The 20,895-nt window shown below is 41.4% G+C and overlaps 1 protein-coding gene across 1 annotated transcript in view; it reads right to left on the bottom strand.

Annotated features, from left to right (window-relative positions):
• Top3alpha (topoisomerase 3-alpha) overlaps nucleotides 1-20,895 on the bottom strand; it is an 84,890-nt gene that overhangs the window by 44,397 nt on the left and 19,598 nt on the right. Inside the window, exons 6-9 of the mRNA XM_080275556.1 lie at nucleotides 18,367-18,542; nucleotides 16,597-16,777; nucleotides 14,210-14,427; nucleotides 383-587 (exon numbers count right to left, since the gene is read on the bottom strand). Coding sequence (XP_080131682.1) covers nucleotides 383-587; nucleotides 14,210-14,427; nucleotides 16,597-16,777; nucleotides 18,367-18,542 — 780 coding nt within the window. The remainder of the gene's footprint in view (nucleotides 1-382; nucleotides 588-14,209; nucleotides 14,428-16,596; nucleotides 16,778-18,366; nucleotides 18,543-20,895) is intronic.

The raw sequence follows: 20,895 nt of genomic DNA, 5'->3' as shown, positions 1-20,895 counted from the left end.
TCTCTCACACACACACACACACACACACACACACACACACACACACACACACACACATCTCAACAAAGACATTTCAGTATACTTAAATCTGCAGACATCTTCATTCTTTACTAAACTGATTACCATAAAATACTCCCTCAGAAATTTGGAAGTACTGTAATGTTCACATACTTTCTGTATGTCTACTTATTCTGATAAATATTTTCTAGATAATGGAAGGACACCTATCAGTACTTAATGATCACTGTAGTCTGTCCTAAATGAACAGGTCTGTCCCAACCGAACAATCCCCCCTCCCATGATAAACCACTCTTCTTGCAACTTTCGTGCTTTCTTTTTCTCTTTTCAGGAGGAGGAGGAAATAAAGACTGATAATACACACCAATGCCATGCTTCTCCATCAGTGCAATAAGATCTGCCTCAGTGAGCAGCGAAGGTGGGGCGGTCTGTCCATCGACCATCTCCAAGGTGGTCGGAGTGAAGGTCTGACCCTGCTCATAACGTGGCATCACCTTATCACTCCACCGGTCATATGGGTACACATCCAGGTAGTTACGCTCCAAGATTATCAGTCCACTGGCTGTAAACTGTAAACAAATATTATATCAGACACTGATGTCAGGTGATTTCTTTTATGCTGTTAAGTCCTTCACTACAATGCATTTCTCCTGAGATGAAGCATAAACTCATTTGACAGTGCACACACCTTTTCAGGTGGCTTTACATTGAGTTACAAGCTTAAAGGTTTCCTGTAAGCCAGTGAACAATTTACAGCACTGTGTGGTAGCAATATAACCAACTCATACATGTTCCCTACGTGTCAACAACTGGGTTGGTGGAGGGTCAGTGCCCCTCCCAGTAAAACAACCAACTCCAAGTCAAATGGCCATCCATTACAGGATTATGGCATCAGACTATAGACAGCCAGAGATAGATAGCCATCATCATCGTCATCCAGACCTCCTTTCCCTCCCTAGAGTGGGGTGAGGAGTAGCAACGTCAACACGGCCAAAGTTTGCCCATTTCCATGGGCAACGCTTCCACTCACTCATCATTCAAGCCCACGGAATCCTGGCACCACCTGATAGGCCAAATGGTTTCAACACATACTGTAGTTTCATATGTATTTTTATCGAGTCAATCCAAACCCTGGCACATTAAAAAGAGGTGCCAAATCCCTGGTTATGCACTTCTCTGCACAAAATTAATCCAGTCAGCTCAATCTCTTGTCAGTCCCTTAGCCTCATCAACTTCCATACCCCTCTTCCTCACACACTCATCCATCATATCTCTCCACTTTCTTCTTGGCCTACCTCGCCTGCTCCTTCCTTCAAGAGATATCTTTTTCATTACTCTTTTGTCATTCATTCACACCACAAGACCATACCATTTCACTACACTCTCTTTGATTCTGGTGTCCACACACTTCCTCACTCCACATCTTCCACAAATCACACTATTCCGTAATCTATCCACTCTCTTTACTTCACATACATTCCTCAACAGTCTCATCTCCACTGCTTCTATTCTTGACTTTTCATTTTCATGCCACACCATAGTCTCACAACCATATGTTAACCCCTCCGTGGCCGCTGGTGTCAAATGACATTTAGCCGATAAATGGCCGCCGGCGTCGTTTGAACGCGGCCTATAAAAAACTGCAAAAATTTTGGGGAAATGAACAAACGTTCTGAACGTCTTCACACTGACCTACACTAAACTCCCATACACCTCATCAAACAGTTCAAAGCATGCTGCTGTGATAAGTGGATTTTCAATTTTTTCGCTCCTGGCCATGCCTAAACAAGCACAACTACATTATCTCGACCCAGGCAGAACACATCATCTTTGTCCTCTCTTACAAAACACACTCAACCACCTATTTACGATCATGAAGTAATACAGGCACATACAAAAAAGACATGATAATAAGTGAAAAGTACATATTTTGTCTTGGTATCTTTACCTATTTGCTCAGGTTTGCTGTAATGGTTTGGATCATTAGATGCAGTGCAACTTGTAGAAAACTGAAAACCTTCAGGAAGTGAACAAAAATCAGGGACATGATACTGACCTTGACTTCACCCTCTCACATATCATCTGTCAGTTCACCACCTGCTGTCGTGACGAATGGATGTACGATTTTTTCGGTCGTGGCCATGCCTAAAAACACATAGTTACACCCATTATCTAGACCCAGACCCAGACAGAAAATAGAATCTTTTTCCTCCCTTGCAAAACACACACAACCACCCTGTTTACGAGAGAGCAATATATGTTGCAAAATTAAGAAGGTAAAATGAGAAAGATGAACGTAAAATGATAGAGTAAGATGAACAATTTAATACGGAAAAAATATGTTTTCCCCCGTCTGAAAACGCATTTATTTCTGCTTTGCATCTGTATTCATGATGGAGAGAACACTTTAAGGAATTGCTGAACATACAGGATGGAAGTAATGCGAGTATAAGTGGCTGGGGAATGGCTGGGAGAAGGAGGGAGGTGAGAAGACAGGAAGAAATCAATAGGACAGAAGTTGTGGAAGCAATGAAGAAAGTTAAATTGGGGAAAGCCCCAGGAATTGATGGAGTGTGTGGTGAAACGCTGAAGCATGGGGGAGAGATAGTAGTAGAATGGATGTGGAAGATGTGTAGATTGGCCTGGGAGGAAGGTAGAGTCCCGGAGGATTGGAAGTCAGGTATAATTATTCCCTTGTACAAGGGAAAAGGGGAAAAAGAAATGTGTGGTAATCATAGGGGATACTTATTGACAGAGTCAGAGAAAGAACAGAGAAATTACTTGGAGAAGAACAGAGAGGCTTTACGAAGGGAAGAGGTTGTGTAGATCAGATATTCATTCTTAGATCTTTAGTGGAAAAGTTTCTAGAGAAGGGAAAGAAGTTGTATGCGGCTTTCATGGATTTGGAGAAAGCATATGACAGGGTGGATAGACAAGGATTGTGGAAAGTATTAAGAATATATGGAGTAGATGGGAAGTTGTTGAATGCTGTGAAGAGTATGTATGATGGTGCTAAGGCTACAGTGCGTGTGGATGGTGAACTAGGTGAATTTTTCTCTTTGAAGGTTGGGTTGAAACAGGGATGTGTCATGTCTCCATGGTTGTTCAATCTGTACATGGATGGAGTAATAAAAGAGGTACAAGGTAGGGTAGTGGATGTTGGAGTGGCCCTGGTGAGAGAGTATAGTGTTTGGAAACTCCCTGTACTGTTGTTTGCAGATGATACTGTGTTGTTGAGTGAAGACGAAGGGGAACTGCAAGGCTTGGTGGATGAGTTTGGGAGAGTGTGTAAGAAATGGAATCTAAAGGTGAATGTAGGGAAGAGTAAAGTGATGGTCTTTGAGAGAGGTGAAGTCAGTGAATGTACAGCGAGGTTGGATGGTGAGGAATTGGAAAATGTGAGTACGTTTAAGTACTTGGGTAGTGTGATGAGTAAGGATGGAGGTTTGGAGGGTGAAGTGCTTGAAATGGTACAGCAGGGAAGAAAGGTTGCTGGTTCTTCGAAAGCAGTGATAAGAAACAGGGAAGTGAGCATGGAAGTGAAAAAGTTACTACATGACAGTATTGTGATACCAACTCTAACGTATAGAAGTGAAGCTTGGACGTTGTTGGAAAGACACAAGTCAAGAGTGAGAGCAGTGGAAATGAGTTATTTAAGAGGAGCCTGTGGAGTCACATGGAGAGACAGGCTGACAAATGAGGATATAAAGGAGCGTTGTGGTGTGGATGTGGATGTGATAGGAAGCATTATGAGAAACACACTGAGGTGGTTTGGCCATGTGGTGAGGATGGAGGGTGAAAGACTGACGAAGAGAGTGTATGTGAGTGAGGTGGAGGGGGGAGGAGGGAGAGGGAGGCCGAGGATGAGATGGAGGGATGGGGTGGAGAGGTATATGAGAGAGTGGGGTGTGAGTTGGAAGCAGGGAAGTGAAATGGAGGGGGGACAGGGTGACATGAAGGCGATTTGTTTGTGGCCACCCCAAACGGGATTGAGGTGTCTGGAATAGATAGATAGATAGATCTGTATTCGTAATAATTAGACTTATTCTTAGGTCTGAAACTGCATTACGATTCTATTTTTAGCCATGCTCATGGTGTGGGAGCTCGAAGTTGCGACTCAACTTCCGTATTACTAATCGGATCTGACCCTCCACTTTATTCTCCCGTGACGTTGTCTAGCCTTGGAAGATGTTCAATTTTCTCATTTAGGACCGAAAATTCAACTCTTTCACTCCCTTTTCCATGCATGAGCACAACGATAACATAAAAAATAACTCAAAACTACCATAAACATATTTTATATCAAAAAGGTGAAAAAGTATTCATAACTTTTTTTTTCCAGCCATTCCAAACAGATTACTGAAATCATTCGATATCATCATACCTCATATATGCACAACATTTCAGCACCATTCACATTGTTTTGGGAGGTAAAAAAAAAATAACAACAACTGCCCAGTTGCATTGCGGCAGCACCCCTGGGCGGCGGATATCAGTTGCCGATATTTCTGCAACTTCCAAGCTCCATTGCAAGCCACAAAATGTGTCTTGGAAGCTGGGATTTGCACTGTTAGGTGCATCTGAACTTTTTCTTCAATATGGCAAGAAAAAAAATCAATTTTCGAAACTTCAAAAAATGGCCCCAATGTCGGCCTGGCATGCACTGAAAATTCCAGGCCTTTGGCCACGGAGGGGTTAAAGTTGGCACTAACACTCATTCAAGTATGCCTCATGCAGCTGCAACACTCAAGCCTATGTTTCTTATCAAGGCCTTCATGGCACACCAGCTAATTTCCTTCCTTGTATCAATCTACTTTCCACTTCTTTTGCACATTTTCCTCTCTTTTCTATCACTGTACCCAGGTTTCTGAACTCTCTCATCAGTTTCAGTCTCTCTCCATTCACTGTAACATCACAATGGAAGTCACCTTCTCTCTCAAAAACCATTACTTTACTCTTTTCTACATTTACTCTCAAGTCACGATGCTCACAGAATCTACAAAACTCTGCACTAGTCTGCCAAGCTCTTGTCCAGCATTTGCAAGTAGTGCTGCATCATTCACATACATCAAATTTGAGATATTCCATCCATCACCATTCACTACCAATGCCATCCTTCTCTCCATTACTCATGTTTTTACTTCTCTCACCCCATCCATATACACTGTATAATGAACAACCATGGAGACATCACACAACTTTGTAGCATCCCCACAATCATCATGAGCCATTCACTTAGATGCCCATTTACCCTTATGCATGCCTCACTACCATCATAAAAGCTCTTCATGGCACCTGGCAGCTTACCCTCTACACTGTACATGCGCAGAACCTTCCACAATCCTTCTCTGTCTACTTTGTCATATGCTTTTTCTAGAACCACAAATGCCATAAAAACCTTACAGTCCTTCTGACAAGCCATCTCCATTATCTGTCTCACTGCAAATATCTGATCCACACATCCACTGCCACTCCTAAAGCAAGCAGGTTTGTCACTCACTAGGCCTTCTGATATCTCTGTTACCTTCTCTATAATAATCTTTCCATATACTTTCCCTACAACACTCAATAGATTTGTGCCACCATAATTCTTCCACCTATTTCGCTCACCTTTATTTCAGTACAGGGGTAAAATCACAGCTTTTTCTACACTACTGACAAAGTTTCACTCATCCAAGCCTTCTTCCATATCTCTAACAAGCACTTCTTTCCACTCTCTCCACTAAACATAATCATCTCTGCATACAGCTAATCAACACCAGCTGCTTTCCCATTTGTAAGCCGTTTCACATCGTTCTTCACTTCTGTGAGTGTCATGTTCCCTGGCATTGCATTCCTTCTCCGTGCATCCCAAAAACCAATCATGTTTACAGTCACTCTGCTCTCTCCATTCTCATTCATCAGACTTTCAAAATATTCTTTCCATTGGGTCCTTACTTCATCCCCACGGATTAATAATCTACCAGGTTCATCCTTCACACTTTCACATTTCATTCCACTGTCACTCCGACACTTCCGCACCTCTTTCCAGAACTGCTTAATATTTCCAGAGTAATTTGCATTCATTTTTCTTCCTAGATTTTCATATACCTCCTTCTTTTTCCTCTTCACTAATCTTTTTACATGTTTCTTGCTTTCAATATACCATACAGTACATGAATTCTGTTCTATTTATACTGAACTCCTGTCCTGTATCCACTCTAGCCACTTCTTCCTCTTTTCCTCCACTGCTCTCTTAACTTGTTCATCCCACCATGCCATACCTTTCTTCTTTGACGTTACTCTTGCCACACCACAGGGTGCCTTAGCATTTCTAACTAAGCAATCCCTATATGCATTCCACAAGTTGTCCAGGTCCATTTCGCTCCAATTCACTGACTCCAACTACTCCCCTACTCCCCTTTGGCCCTGTATTCATCTGCCATTTCTTTGATCCTCAACTTCTCAACTTTCAGTCTCTCTGCCTGACTGCTTCTTTCTCTTTCTTGGTCCACCCCACTCCTCTCAGTTTGATCTTACATACCACAATCATATGATCTGACATACCTCCTCATCATCCTCTCACTCCCCTCATATCAGCAACCATTCCCAGCATAAATTTCTCTACTAGCACATGATCAAGCAAGATCATTTCAACATAATCTCCATTCCCTCTGTACCAAGTATATTAATGTGCATCTTTATGTTTGAAGTAAGAATTACATATGCAAAACCTCCTTTCCTGACACATGTCCTTCAGTTGCTTTCCATTATCATTTTCTCCTGGTACTCCATAACTACCCATTATGGACCAACCTGCCTAGCCCCGGGCTCCTATCCTTCTCATGGGGCAACACTGGATTAGATGATGAATGAAAAAAAAAACTTTCACAGGACCAGTGCCTACTCTCCCCTTCATATCACCCATTACAAACACTTTATAACTCCTGGGGCAATTCTCCTACTACTTCAACCAGTTAATCCCCAAACTTGTCGTTCTTTGTCTCACTCCTGTCATCACATGGTGCATACCTACAGTCACTGCCACTTTCACCTTCTCAAACTTGAACATGACATACATACATCTCGAGCTGATATACTTGTAATCTCTCATTCCACTCTGCCACATTTCATTCATCAACAAAGCAACTCCCTCCTTGCATCTTCCTCGCCCAATCATGCTCGACCTTACACATTTCACATACTCCCACTCCTCCACTTCACACTTTTTCATCTATGTTTCAAATAATGCCATCATGGCATATCTCACACTCTTGAACACATTCACTACTTCCACCCTCTTGCTCTCCTCATTCACACACACACACACACACACACACACACACACACAAACAAATAAAAGGTACCATCCAACAACCTACTATGTTGTTAGCACACACTGGTGAGCACACAGAGACTGACAGTGAAGTCACCTGTCCTGGCCAATGCGTGTTCTCACTGGATGTGGCACCTCCCAACTTCCCAGAATAACTGACCCCTCCCATTTATTTAAAAAAAAAAAAAAAAAAAAAAAAAAAAAAAAAAGCACAGCTGTGGAAGCAAACTGTACTAACATAAATTTTCCATGCTAAACTACAAGTATACTTTGATATATGATACCCTTAGATGCAATGGCCCGGCTTAACGATGGGGGTAGACATACAAACCCCAGTATAACAATGGGTTTTATTTATTTTTTTTTTTTTGCAGATTTTGATGATATTTTTTACTAAAGTTCTGTGTTTAGGTTGATTTATAAACTGTTTTTATACTAAGATTAATGTGTTTTAGCAGTAGGTGGGATGAACATTGTCATTTTGGGATACAGTTTACTAAGTTTGATTTTTTCCAGACTTATATTTAACGATTTTTAGATTTTATTTGTTGGTTTTAGTGAGTTATTTACTAGTGTTAGGCTTAGGTTAGCTTCTTTTACAGCTGTTTAGCCATTAAGATTGGATTTCAACATGTTTTTGGACTCACTTGGGTGGGTTTAGGACTTGTTTGGGGGGGAAAACCAAGGCTCAAAAATGCATCCCTATACCTTACACATTAAATCTACCCCAAGATACAATACTCCACCTAATGATGGGTTTTTACTTAACCCATCCCGTTCGGCACATATTCCCGTGAACCCTTCCCACAGCCGGGCATTCCTGAGAAAATCGTGAAAATTGTCTATTTTTAAACCGTCATACCTCGGTTAATCAGTCAGTCATTTCCTGTGGCACCCCACGGGATGCATAGGGCCTCGACAAACTCTCTCCACCAATATTTGTTTCTTGCCATCTCCAGCAGGTCCCACCAACAATCCTCTCCAGCTTCTCTTTTCACTGTCCTTAACCAGGTTTCCCTCGGCCTACCTCCACCTCTTCTTCCTCTAGCAGTCCACTCTGGCACATCCTGTATTAAACTGCCTTCTTTTCTATATACATGCCCCAGCCACTTCCAGCGAGACAGTCTCACATATTCATCAACTGGTTCCATTCTCGTAATATTCCTTACTCTTTCATTTGTAACTCTGTCTTGCCACTTTACCCTAAGAATTCTTCTCAGTATTTTACAGTATTCTCAAATCCTAATACTTTCTGATCTGTTGCAGTTGTACTGTACCATGACTCATGGCCATAAATTAAAATTGGTCTAACCACAGACTTGTAAATTATTACTTTAGTATGCACCAAAAGCACATTATTATTCTAAACACATTTCAACAGACCAACAGCTCGCCAAGCCAGTCTAATCCTCTCCTCAATTTCACTGTTTAATGATCTGTTAGATGATACAATAAATTAAAATTGGTCTAACCACAGACTTGTAAATTATTACTTTAGTATGCACCAAAAGCACATTATTATTCTAAACACATTTCAACAGTCCAACAGCTCGCCAAGCCAGTCTAATCCTCTCCTCAATTTCACTGTTTAATGATCTGTTAGATGATACAATCGTTCCCAGATATTTAAAATTTTCTACATTCTTCACCACACTATTCCCAATTACACAATCGATTTGGTTCTCCACGTTCACATTAATAATTTCAGTCTTTCCACAATTTATTACCAATCCCACTTTTTCTTCTTCCTTCACCAGACAATCATGCACTCTTTGCATCTCGTAAATACTTCCACAAATCAGTACAATATCATCAGCATTGTCCAAATCCATCAGCTTCTTACTTACTTTCCAGTTAATTCCTGCACCTGTTCTCCTTACAATCTTTCTCATAACATAACCAAAACAAACAGCAATAGTGAAAGAACTCCTCCTTGAATCACTCCTGACCTAACTTCAAATGGATCATTCAAAGAACCACCCACCATTACCTTACAAAAAGTACCTTCATGCAGGCTTCTAATAATATTTACAAGCTTTTCTGGTATACCACAGAATCTCATAATTATCAACATAGCTCCACGTGAAACACCGTCAAATGCCTTTTCAAAATCCACAAAACACATACATGTACTAAGTGGCATTTTCATCTCATTAGCTTGTTGCATTAGATGCCTTACAATAAAAATCTGATCATTACAACCTCGACCCTTTCTAAATTCCGCTTGTTCTTCTCTTAAAATTTTATCTATTACTGGCTCCATTCTGTTCAACAAGATTTTGGAAAAGACTTTTGCAACTACAGTTGCAAAAGTCTTTAGGTTAATATTTAACCAAAAATAAAAAACAATGTGTCATAATACTCACCAATCCTTCAACATCAAGCTGATTGCATCAGATGGTCCATGGTGCATGTAGAGAGTGTGAGTGAGTAGGGAAAGGGGGCAATTTTTGTTGTTCTTTTGCTGGTGCCCATATGCGTGGCAGAGGTTCGGTGACACAACTAAGGCTAAGACTAGCCCTCCACAATAATAACACTTTGATAACACTTCCAGAAGACCAAAATCCACCACAAACACTACTTACGTGAAAAATTTTCCATAATCGGACATACTTGCTGCTGGGAGGTTGGTAATCCACGGTAACCATAACAATGACCTTGAGACAGGCTGCCTGCTAGCCTCACCACCACACCACCTTACAGACACACAAACACACACACATGAAATGTACATTTGGCTTGCACTGTTGCTTGATTCTAGCACTGCTGCGCGACTAGAAGCCTGGGTATTACAACCACTACAAATACTACTATTATTACTACTACAACTACCACTACTATTACAACAACCACTACTACTACCATTACTACAACCACTACTACTACTACTACTACAACTACCACTACTAGTACTACAGCTACTACAACTACCACTACTAGTACTACAGCTACTACTACTACAAATACTACCACTACTACTATAACTACTACATAAAATGTAAAAAGAAGTATTGTGAACAAAATAGTTATTCATGTACTGTCCATAATAAAAAATACTGTATTTTCACTATAACAGAATTTTTTTTCCTGTGATTTAGACTTTTCCATCATAATAAACAAAAAAAAAATCAATAAAAAATAAGGCACTGATTCCATCATGAAACAAACTTTCTGCTTCCATTATTCAAGTAAATAGACAGAGCAGTGGCGCGAGGCACCGCGTTTCCTCCTCCCTCCTCCCTTTCTCCACTCCACTACATTTTCCACTATAATTTTTTTTCCTGTGATTTGTACTTTTCATCATAACAAACACACACACACACAAAAAAGACTCATTCATCATGAAACAAACTTTCTGGTTCCATTATTCATGTAAATAGACAGAGAGGTGGCGTGAGGCTCAACGCACCACGTTTCCTCCTCCCTCCTCCCTTTCTCCACTCCATACCTCCTCTTCCATCTCCTCATCCGTGCCAATAGCCCCACTCTCTGGGATCGTCAATACCCTCTGAACCACTCCCATCACCGGAAATAGCAGATGAATGCACAGGGGGAAATGATGGGCGCACAGTGGAGGAGTCACATCCTCCACCCTCCTCGAACGATGAATAAATATCGACACTAATTATAGCAGTCGCTTTCCCGAGAGGAAGAGTTACTTTCTCCACTCACAATTGGCAATGATGTCACCTCGAGTTCTCTCCCTATAGCACTATTACTAAGGACTTTTCTTTTCTGGCCTTTGGACTTCACTGGTGTTGACGTTCGGGGCTGTGGGCGCTCAGCCAAGGCTCCGGACACAGGGAAAACCTTTTGGGTAGGTCTATCCATTTCGGAGGTTCACAGGTAACTGAAGCATGACTCAGATGTGTGCAGGAGGGTTGCCAGTGGCTGCATGTGGTGGAATTAACCCCCAGAATATTCAAACAATGCCGCAAAACACTAGATCATGTATACGTGTCACCCTGACGACCCCAGGAGGACATGTATACACAAAACCCGAATGGGATGGGTTAACCAACTGCATCGTTACACCAGGGTATACCTGTATTTTTTTTTTACTGAATATTCTGAGTATCTACAGTATGAAAGGTAATTACCAGTATTAAAGAAACGTGTTGGACACGAAGTCACTGAATAACTGGGCAACAGAGTTACAATAGAATTTCAGTGTCACTGCATAACAGTGAGCTTCTTCAGCACAATACAAGATAACGATGAAATAAACGAAAAAATGGCAGTAAGAATATACCATACTTAAAAATTTGTCAGAGTACAGAAGGGAATACCTTTCAACGGCAGATATAGATCAAAGGGGTTAACCCCTTCAAAACAATAACATACTTTCAATTACATTCTTGTAACTATTAGTCAATTTCATTCAACTTAGGGGAGGTATCCTGTAACTGGAGGCTACATCTTACCCCTCCAGTTTGACAAGTCTCAAGAAAATAAAACTGTCTGGGTTTAGCAAGAGTAAAGCCATCATCATCACCATCACCATCATCATCATCCTTACCTTTTCTCCCTACCTAAGAACAGGATGAGGTTACTGGTAAGGTCAATTAACCCTTCTGTTGCCAACCGTGGGGAATTTGTCAGGACCCTCTGGCCATGCAGGGAGCCGATTTTTCAAGTTTTGAAATTAATTTTTTTTCTTACCAACTGAAGAGATATATCAGACACATCTCGCACAGCAATTCTGAGCTTCCTAGACCCATCCTGTGCTGCGAAATGAAGCGGGGAATGTGTGGAAATTTACACAGATGATATCAGTCACACCTAGGTACTGCCAAAATGAAACATGACTTTTTTTTTTTTTTTTTTCAAAATAAAAAGTCAGTGGTGGTGAAATGGTGTGAAATGACTAGATATGTGTATTTCAAAGTTTATCAGTACATAATGTGTAAAGTTTCAGTTTTAAAAAAATTATTATGAATTTATTTAGCATTTTTCAGGGTTGATTGTGTTTATGATAGAATCGACTTCTTTTTGTAGTCTGGGGGGTGGAGTTTGTGAGAAAAGGGAGGCAAGAGATTACATTTTTAGACCTAAACAAGATAAAGGTAATCCCATGTGTGTACAGGTTGAACAGTGAGGATTGAAATGCGAGATGACCTGTGATTTGCACTTCGCATTAGATGACTAGCGGGAAGAGAAGGGAGGCCTTTCCACCCACCAAAACATCATGTGAGCACAGCAAACATTGTTGTAGTGCTAGTGCATGGCAAAAAATATGTCAAATGATACAAACCAGTACAACAACCCTGAGCAAGTACTGAGAAAAAAAAAAAAAAAAATCCTAATATTTTCATGTCTTTTTCGTTTATGCCTGTATTTACTTATAATCATAAACAGGGTGGTTGTGTGTGTGTCGCAAGGGAGAAGAAAGATTATATTTTCTGTCCGAGTAGAAATAACGGATGTTGTTATGTGTGTTTAGGCAAGGCCACGAGTGAAATCGGACGTCCACTCATCATGGCAGCAGGCACTGAACTGAAAGATGAGGTGTGTGGGAGTGCAGTGAAGGTCAGTGTCAAGACATCGGAGACATTTGTTCATTTCCCAAAAATTATTGCAGTTTTCTGCATGTCACCTTGCATCAAATGATCCAAACCAATACAACAAACCTGAATACATTTACTGTATGTGAAGCTACAGAATGTGGTGAATGTTTTTGGTGTATCAGACAGAGACAGGATTCCGGGGGCTTGAATGGTGAGTGAATGGAAGCATGGCCCACTGGACTGGGCAAATTTGGGCTGTCTGGACATTGCTACTCCTCACCCTGCCCTAGGGTGGGAGAGGAGGTCCGGATGATGATGATGATGATGATGATGAACAGGGTGGTTGTGTGTGTGTCACAAGGGAGGAGAAAGATATTTTCAGTCTGGATCTAGATAATGGGTGTAGCTGTGTGTGTCTAGGCATGGCCACGAGCGAAAATCAGATGCCCAATCATCACGGCAGCAGGTACTAAACTATCAGGTGGGGTGTGTGGGAGTATAGCGTAGGTCGGTCTCAAGATGTACGGGACATTCGTTCACTTCCCAAAAATTTTTGCAGTTCTCTACAAGTCGTGCTGCACTGACGCTGGTGGCCACGCTATGGTAAAATGTCATTTGACGCTGGCAGCAAGGGAGGGGTTCAATAAGTTAGGGAAAAACACAAAAGATTATGAACTATCAACAGAATGCCAAGTGAAATGAGTCAATCATTCACACACTATTCAAGCTCTTGAAACCCTGACTTCACCTAACAGAAGCCGCCTCACAGATCCAACCATCATATAATCTGTTTTACTTACAAAGGTTCCAACATGCTTGCATGCGTTGGCCTTGGTCACCTAATGACAGCTCTCCACACTGCTTGATCTCTGGTAACCTCCCGGTTCAGTTCCTTATCCCTGAGGTCACATACTATGACCTCGTCCTAGGTCTTTATTGATCGGCTTCTCACAACCATAGTCTTGACATTCACAGCTCCCTCCTTCCACACCCAATTGTTATCTTCCATCCTCTCAATATGCCCAAACCACCTCAATCCACCACTCTTTATCACAGCACCAATACATTCAAGCACCACCTTTCCTCTCAACTATCTTCACAGACATTTTTTTACAATTTTCCTTACATTTGCACTGCACTTTCAAACTACAGTAAGTCACCACTGCATGTCAGGCATGTGTTCCAAAACAATTCAATTTTTCCCATACAATCAATACTGTAAATTGGAGGAAATTGGTATATAAACCTTACAGGTAGCTAACAAAACTTCAATGGGCAGCCTTAAAGTAATCTGCTCTAAACTTAATTGCATAAAAAAGGGGACAACAAGAATTTGCAGCACAGTATATAGCATCAACCAGACACTCACAAGTTCCTCTGCAATATTAATTTCGACCACAGTCTCCAAGCCCTGAGCATCCTTGCTGAGGCAGGCCAAGAAATGTCGCACAATAAACTCGTACAGGCGCTGCTCGTTGCCCTGGAGGTTAGCACTGTACTTGGTGGGATGAATCGGGGGGTGAGCCTGGTCAGATTTCTTGCCCTGGCGTGGGTTGGGGCCCTCCTCTAATACTCTTGATGCAAAGCCTGCAAAGTACATGGCAAATCATAAATGAGATTTAGGTACAAAGAAGAGATCACCATGTATACAGTAACTTAACAAAAGAAAACAGCAGCACCCATTCTCATTGTACCCCTACAAGGTGTAGTGGTCTGAGGCTAGACTACTGTAATCCAGTACAGTATTTATTCCATGGAATGAGCAATTAACCACCTTAGGACTGTTCCCAGTGGGAAAAAAAAAAAAAAAAAAAAGGGGGAGGGGGGGTTAGTGACCATATCTTTACCACAGTTCTGTACCACTGTTGCAACAGATATACATGCTGGGCAAACAACAGTACGAAAAAACTTTCATTAGTCTTCATTTGGGTCAGTAGCATGAGTTGATGTGAAGTTATCAAACAAGAATAACAAGCTATCATTCTCCACAAGGGGAGGCAGTGGCTCCGTCGGTAAAGAGGTGGCCTGCAGTCCCAGCGGACCCAGGTTCAAATCCCCGCTGGCGCAGGGAACAGTTTAAGGATTTGAATTTCATTAAAGCAGACTTTACTGATCTACCAGAAACCCCCAGGAATTGATGGAGTGTGTGGTGAAATGCTGAAGCATGGAAGCGAGTAGTAGAATGGTTGTGGAAGATGTGCAGACTGACCTGGGAGGAAGGTAGAGTCACGGGGATTGGAAGTCAGGTATAATTATTCCCCTGTACAAAGGGAAAGGGAAAAAAGAGGTGTGTGGTAATCATAGGGGTATTTGTCTTCTTAGTGTAACAGGAAAAGTACTGTATATGGCAGGACACTTCTTGACAGAGTTAGGGAAATAGCAGAGGAATTGGTTGGAGAAGAACAGGGACACTATATTAACCTTTAATATTAGAACTAGGGAACCTCCTCAACTATTTCTCCACTCTGAAAAAATGTATTAGCTTGAAGCAAAGAATAAGAGACAACTAAAACGTATTCTAACTCCACTTTATCAGACTGAATAGATGAGATGAAATGAAGTATCGGTAATTTGCCTAGCTAATTCTTATTTAACACCTTCAGTCCAGTGATCTGCTTATTTACTCTATGTCTGTCAAATTTACAGAAACTTAATGTAGAGAAAGGATATATGAAAGTTACATGAAGGGACTCTCCTTTTGTACTATGGGTACACTCTACAAAACTTGCCATGAGTGTTATATACATGGCAGTAAAATGCCCAGTGAAAGAGGATACAAGCAGACCAAAACATACAGAAATAAGAATGATGAGATGGATAAGCAGTGCATCAGTGAATGACAGAACTGAGAACAGAGTATGACACGACACATGAGATTTGACAAAAGAAATCGGATATGTTTATGTGAAGCTACAGAACGTGGTGAATGTTTTTGGCGTATCTGATAGAGCCAGGATTCCAGGGACTTGAATGATGAGTGAATGGAAGCGTGGCCCATTGGACTGAGCATATTTGGGCTGTCTGGACAGCATTACTCCTCACCCTGCCCTTGGGAGGGAATGGAGGTCCGGATGATGATGACGATGAATACAGCATTTGTGAAGTGATGTATATTGGGAGGTTAGGATGGTTTGGACATGATGCAAGGTAAAAGATGACTGGCTGAGGAGGGTTCTCAGGTATGAATGTGGAGGAAGAATGCCCAGCAGACAGTATGGCTTAGGATAAGGTCCTGCATGGAGATCGAAGGGATAGGGGTCTGAGAACGGAAATTACTCAGAATCATGTCACATGGAGAGCTACTTTCAAGTTAAGAGACCTATACACACTTGCATGGTCAATGGTCTCTACATGTATCATAATGTATATCTAATATCTCTACAGTAGTTCAAAAGCCTCACAAAACTAAAATTTTCTGGAGATGGCACGAGTAAATCTGAAAACCTGTCATGTGATTCAAGTGCATAAAGTCCAGGATGTGTACTGGCAAAATGGTACCTTATGTAAGACAACATTAAGTGTGGCATACTTCTGTTTAATGATTTGAGGGTAAAGAGGACAAGCAATCATTTCGGACTTCAAAACAATTTTACACAGAATCACAAGCAACTTCAAGAGTAAAAATGCTGTTAATTCATCAACAAGTTAATAATTAAAGAACTTTAAGAGAATTACATTAAACAGGGATTACTTGTACAGTAGACACCATACAAAACTGTGTTTGCACAGCCTTCTTTGCCCATTTTTCCCACTCACCACCCCAGTTAGCATCTTCAGTTTGCAGCTGTACAAGAGGTCTTAGGTCCAGCTCCCTTGGGAAGATGTTGGTCTCTGTGCGGGGGTAACTTATAAGACCATCTGTGTACAGCTTCTCTGCCACACGCATTGTCTCCTTTGCATTGATCCGCAGCTTTCGTGATGCAAGCTTCTCCAGTTCCTGTTGAAGTTGCACAGTGTTCAACCTCTTTGCTATAATACTTCTACTTCATGTTTTCTCTTTCTTGTTCATAATTCATTCCAGACTCAATCATCAGTCAGTTCCTCTTATTAACATCCGTACCACACTTAATTACACACTCATTTACCATACCCATCCACCTTCTTGGCATCCCATGCTTCCTCCCACATTGAAACCCAATCACATAAACCCTTTTCTCCACCCTGTACACATCCATTCTCTCCATATGGCCATATCATCTAAGTGCACTCTCTTCAGCTTTACTGATTATCAACATATTTCCTTACGCTTTAGTGTTTATCCCAACCACTCCAAGTACAACACTCACACTTCTCAATAATGCCATTTCTACTGTTGACTTTTCACTCTAATGCAATACCAAAGACTCTCACACTATTAATACGGGCATTAACACATTTTCAAGACATTACAGTATATTAAAGCAAGTTATAAAATACAAGTGTGATAGGTGAGGGTGCTCACCATCCTCTCAGTCAATGTAGTGGAGCTCTCAGGTGATTGCCCTTTCCTTTCTTCCTTCCCTCTTTCCTTCCTTCCTCTCCTGTCTTCTTTCCTTCATTCTTTCCTCATCCTTCGGTCTACTGGTGGTTCTACACTAAGTGACAAGCCAAAATGGTTTCCTGTACACTAGGAAACCATTTGCTACACTGGGTGGTAACCATATAACCAATTTATGGCACCTGCTGATTTAGTGGGAAATTAAGGCACTCCGATTGGGTTGAGCCAGTGAAGGTTTATACCCAAAGGATGTTTGGGGTTTATTGCTCAAGCAATGCCATTCAGGGATGAGTGAGGCTGGTCACTCTCTTCTTAAATGTCAAGACCAACTTACCTAGCCCCAGGCTCCTATGCTCTTCATGAGGAAACATAGGAATAGATGATGATGATGATTATAAAATGTAAGTGTCTTGTTATTTGTACCGGGTATATCAAAGACCACTGGCAGAATAAAAGGCAGTACAATAACACATATAAAACAGATGCACATAATATTCAGTAAAAGTTAGTCTTTGTTTTAGCCCTTAGTACATGTATACTGAATGTGTCATTTTATTGCCTAAGCACATGACTCTGAAAGTCTGTGCACATTCCTGAAGGACTGCTGATACCAAATGGTTTTATAAATTGTTATTTCAGTTAAATTTGAGTTGCAATGACTTGGTGGTTAATGTACTTGTCTTGTGATGCGAATGTCCCATGTCTAGGTTCAAACCCCAGTGCTGGTGAACAATTAAGGAAGGTACAGTACAATGATGTGTTCTTTCTGTCTGTGTATGTTCATATCCTGTTTGTTCTACTGTTACCATAAACAGACTCTGACACACACAATTACAGCCATTACAACAAACAGAACCTTTCAAATGCATCTCTCTCTCAAGAGATACATCTTCTCCAATCATACCTTGCCAGCAAGAGGAAGGGCTAACTCTAGACAGCACTCTCTCCCAAGCAGAAGGTCCAATACTGAAGAAGACCTAATAAAGATTGATGATACACAACATAAAGTACTGATTTCCATCAGGGGTCACACTTAGCCAGCTTCATACCACAGTGTCCAGCGGCAGAGGGCGCCACTTGCTCTTGTTCTTTGTGGTGATGGATGTAACAGTAGCAAGGGGTTGGTCTTGACATGCTTCAAATAGGACTTGGCATGCCTCCTCATCAAACAGCCGTACTCGACGCCAGCTGAAGTCTATCACACCCTCCTCTCCTGCATGGCTCACTGGCAAACAGTACAAATAATAAATTCAGCAACATGATAGGGGAACTTGCAATAAAGGGTCAATCTTGACAAACAAACCCTGGTATGCCCTTTGGCTAAATACCTCCACCCAGTGCCACCTGAAATCTATCACATTCTCTTCATCCACACAACTCACTCAGGAAAGGTAGAAATAATAAATACAGTAAGGTTCTGGGATACGTCACTCTCGGCTTGCATCAATCTCGAGGTTATGACAGTCCACTATAAGGAAATTTTAAAACATAAAACAATGAAGAAATAAATACAAAGCATGGGTTTTAATGTGTCGCTGTCAGCCAAGATGTCTCTGGTGTTTCCCTGCCTCACACTTGACTGACACCAATTGGTCTCAGTCTCACCGCTACTACCAACTGATATGCTGTTACAGTATGCGATTAATGTGCTTGTTTTTCGAAATCCCAATTCAAAGATGCCTAAGAGAAAGCTTCCTAGCGACAATAATGATTTCAATAAATGAATGACCATCAAGTTCAGTGAAAAATAGGACATTATTACACATAATGAGAAGGGAGAAAAGGCAGTAAAATTGAGTGTATGATAACAAAATTCCATGGGTACATTAGTGTTAAGGAATGAAATGTGCGTTGGCTGTGTGCACGAGTGTGAAGACGATGGAAAAGTGAGGAAGCAGTGGGCTAACTCAGCTGCCACAACAACGACAACACGTGCCAGTACCACCATGACTATGATGCATGAGAGGCTCCTGGGAGGTGACGTGGCAGACCAGGAATACAACACATTTTTTATTCAATGAAAATCATAAGTTCAAAAGCTTGTATTTGATATGAGAAGTAGACTGTAGCACCAGTCGAGCAGGGCAGTACTTCCAAGGTGGTTGGAAAGCTGGTGTCAGGAAGAGCTGGAGCTCCTACTTCATCAGCCCTTGGGACTAGTTCCTGACCATGCCCCTTTGCTGAACTTTTTCAGTGTTTTAGTAACACAGAGAGTAGGCCAGCATGCTCTCCAATACAGATTTTTCTAACTGTCAACACCAGTCTACGTGCACAGTACACACTACATCAATTTAAAATTAAAAAGGAAAATGGCGCACAAAATCCATGCCTCGGAGTCCCCAGGGGGGGGGGACCATAAATGCCCCAACCAACTGCCCCTCTCTCGGTGACGACTCAATGACATGCCTGAAACCACTGTCAGACTCACTTCTTCTTCATTTCTGCAACATTTGCAGCCTTTCCTCTAACTTTCTCTCTGTTAAACACCACCTCTCCTCCTCTAAACCTCATCTTCTCTCCTTAACCCCTTAACCGCGGGGCGTCACTTTCATGACGCTTGGGAGCAAGGGATCATACCGCAGGCCATCACTTTTGTGATTCTGTATTATTTTGAATTCGCCCGGGCTTTCAAGTGGGGGCTTGTATCATCTATCAGTACTGCCAATGTCCAACACTAGTCAGCACTCCTAATCTCATCTGTACTCCCATCCATTGTTGACAATTTAGCCATTTCTCCCCGTTCTTGACTCCCTTCCCTACCTCCCCTCCATTACCCTATCCTCTCGCCTGCCCGGCCGTGCTACGCTAAGTGAATCTTCCCTGGAACTTTTCACTGATTTCATCCATTGAAATAAGCCCTATGCCCTATTCTTATACCAAATAATATATACAAGAAAGAAATAAGGTAAGTGAGAGTGCCATACACCTAGAACTGGCTAATTATCACCTGACAATTCCTCATGAGCACTCGTTTGCTAATTTTCACTGTTTATTTCCCCTTGAAATATGCCGTATAATCTATTTTCGTAATAAAAATATATATAAGAAAGGAAGGGAGAAGCCTAAGTGATATTTACATTCACCTGGAACTACCTAATTATTGCAGGCCACCACACTGTATACTATGCTAAGTAAATCTTCCCTGGAATTTTCCATTGATTTCATCCATTGAAATAAGCCCTATGCCCTATTCTTATACCAATATATACAAAAAAGAAATAAGGTAAGTGAGAGTGCCATATGCCTAGAATTGGCTAATTATCACCTGACAACACCTCACGTGCACTCGTTCGCTAATTTTCGCTGTTTATTTCCCCTTGAAATATGCCGTATAATCAATTTCGTAATAAATATACATATAAGGAGGGAAGGGAGAAGCCTAAGTGATATTTACATTCACCTGGAACTACCTAATTTATTATGTACTGTCTTGGTTTCCTGCCAATCATTTCATTGCTATATACTAGCAGGTCTCACAAGGCTAAAGATGGTAGTATTGCACTCACCCTAGCCAGGCGGCAGGAGGCTACCACTATCAGTTCACTGTCGTCTTTCAAGGTGAAGGTACGTCTGATTTG

Source organism: Coenobita brevimanus, chromosome 62 (genome assembly GCF_032717465.1).
Source record: "Coenobita brevimanus isolate Jiangsu-jjx chromosome 62, ASM3271746v2, whole genome shotgun sequence".
Taxonomy (NCBI): domain Eukaryota; kingdom Metazoa; phylum Arthropoda; class Malacostraca; order Decapoda; family Coenobitidae; genus Coenobita; species Coenobita brevimanus.
This window is presented reverse-complemented; position numbering and strand designations above follow the sequence as displayed.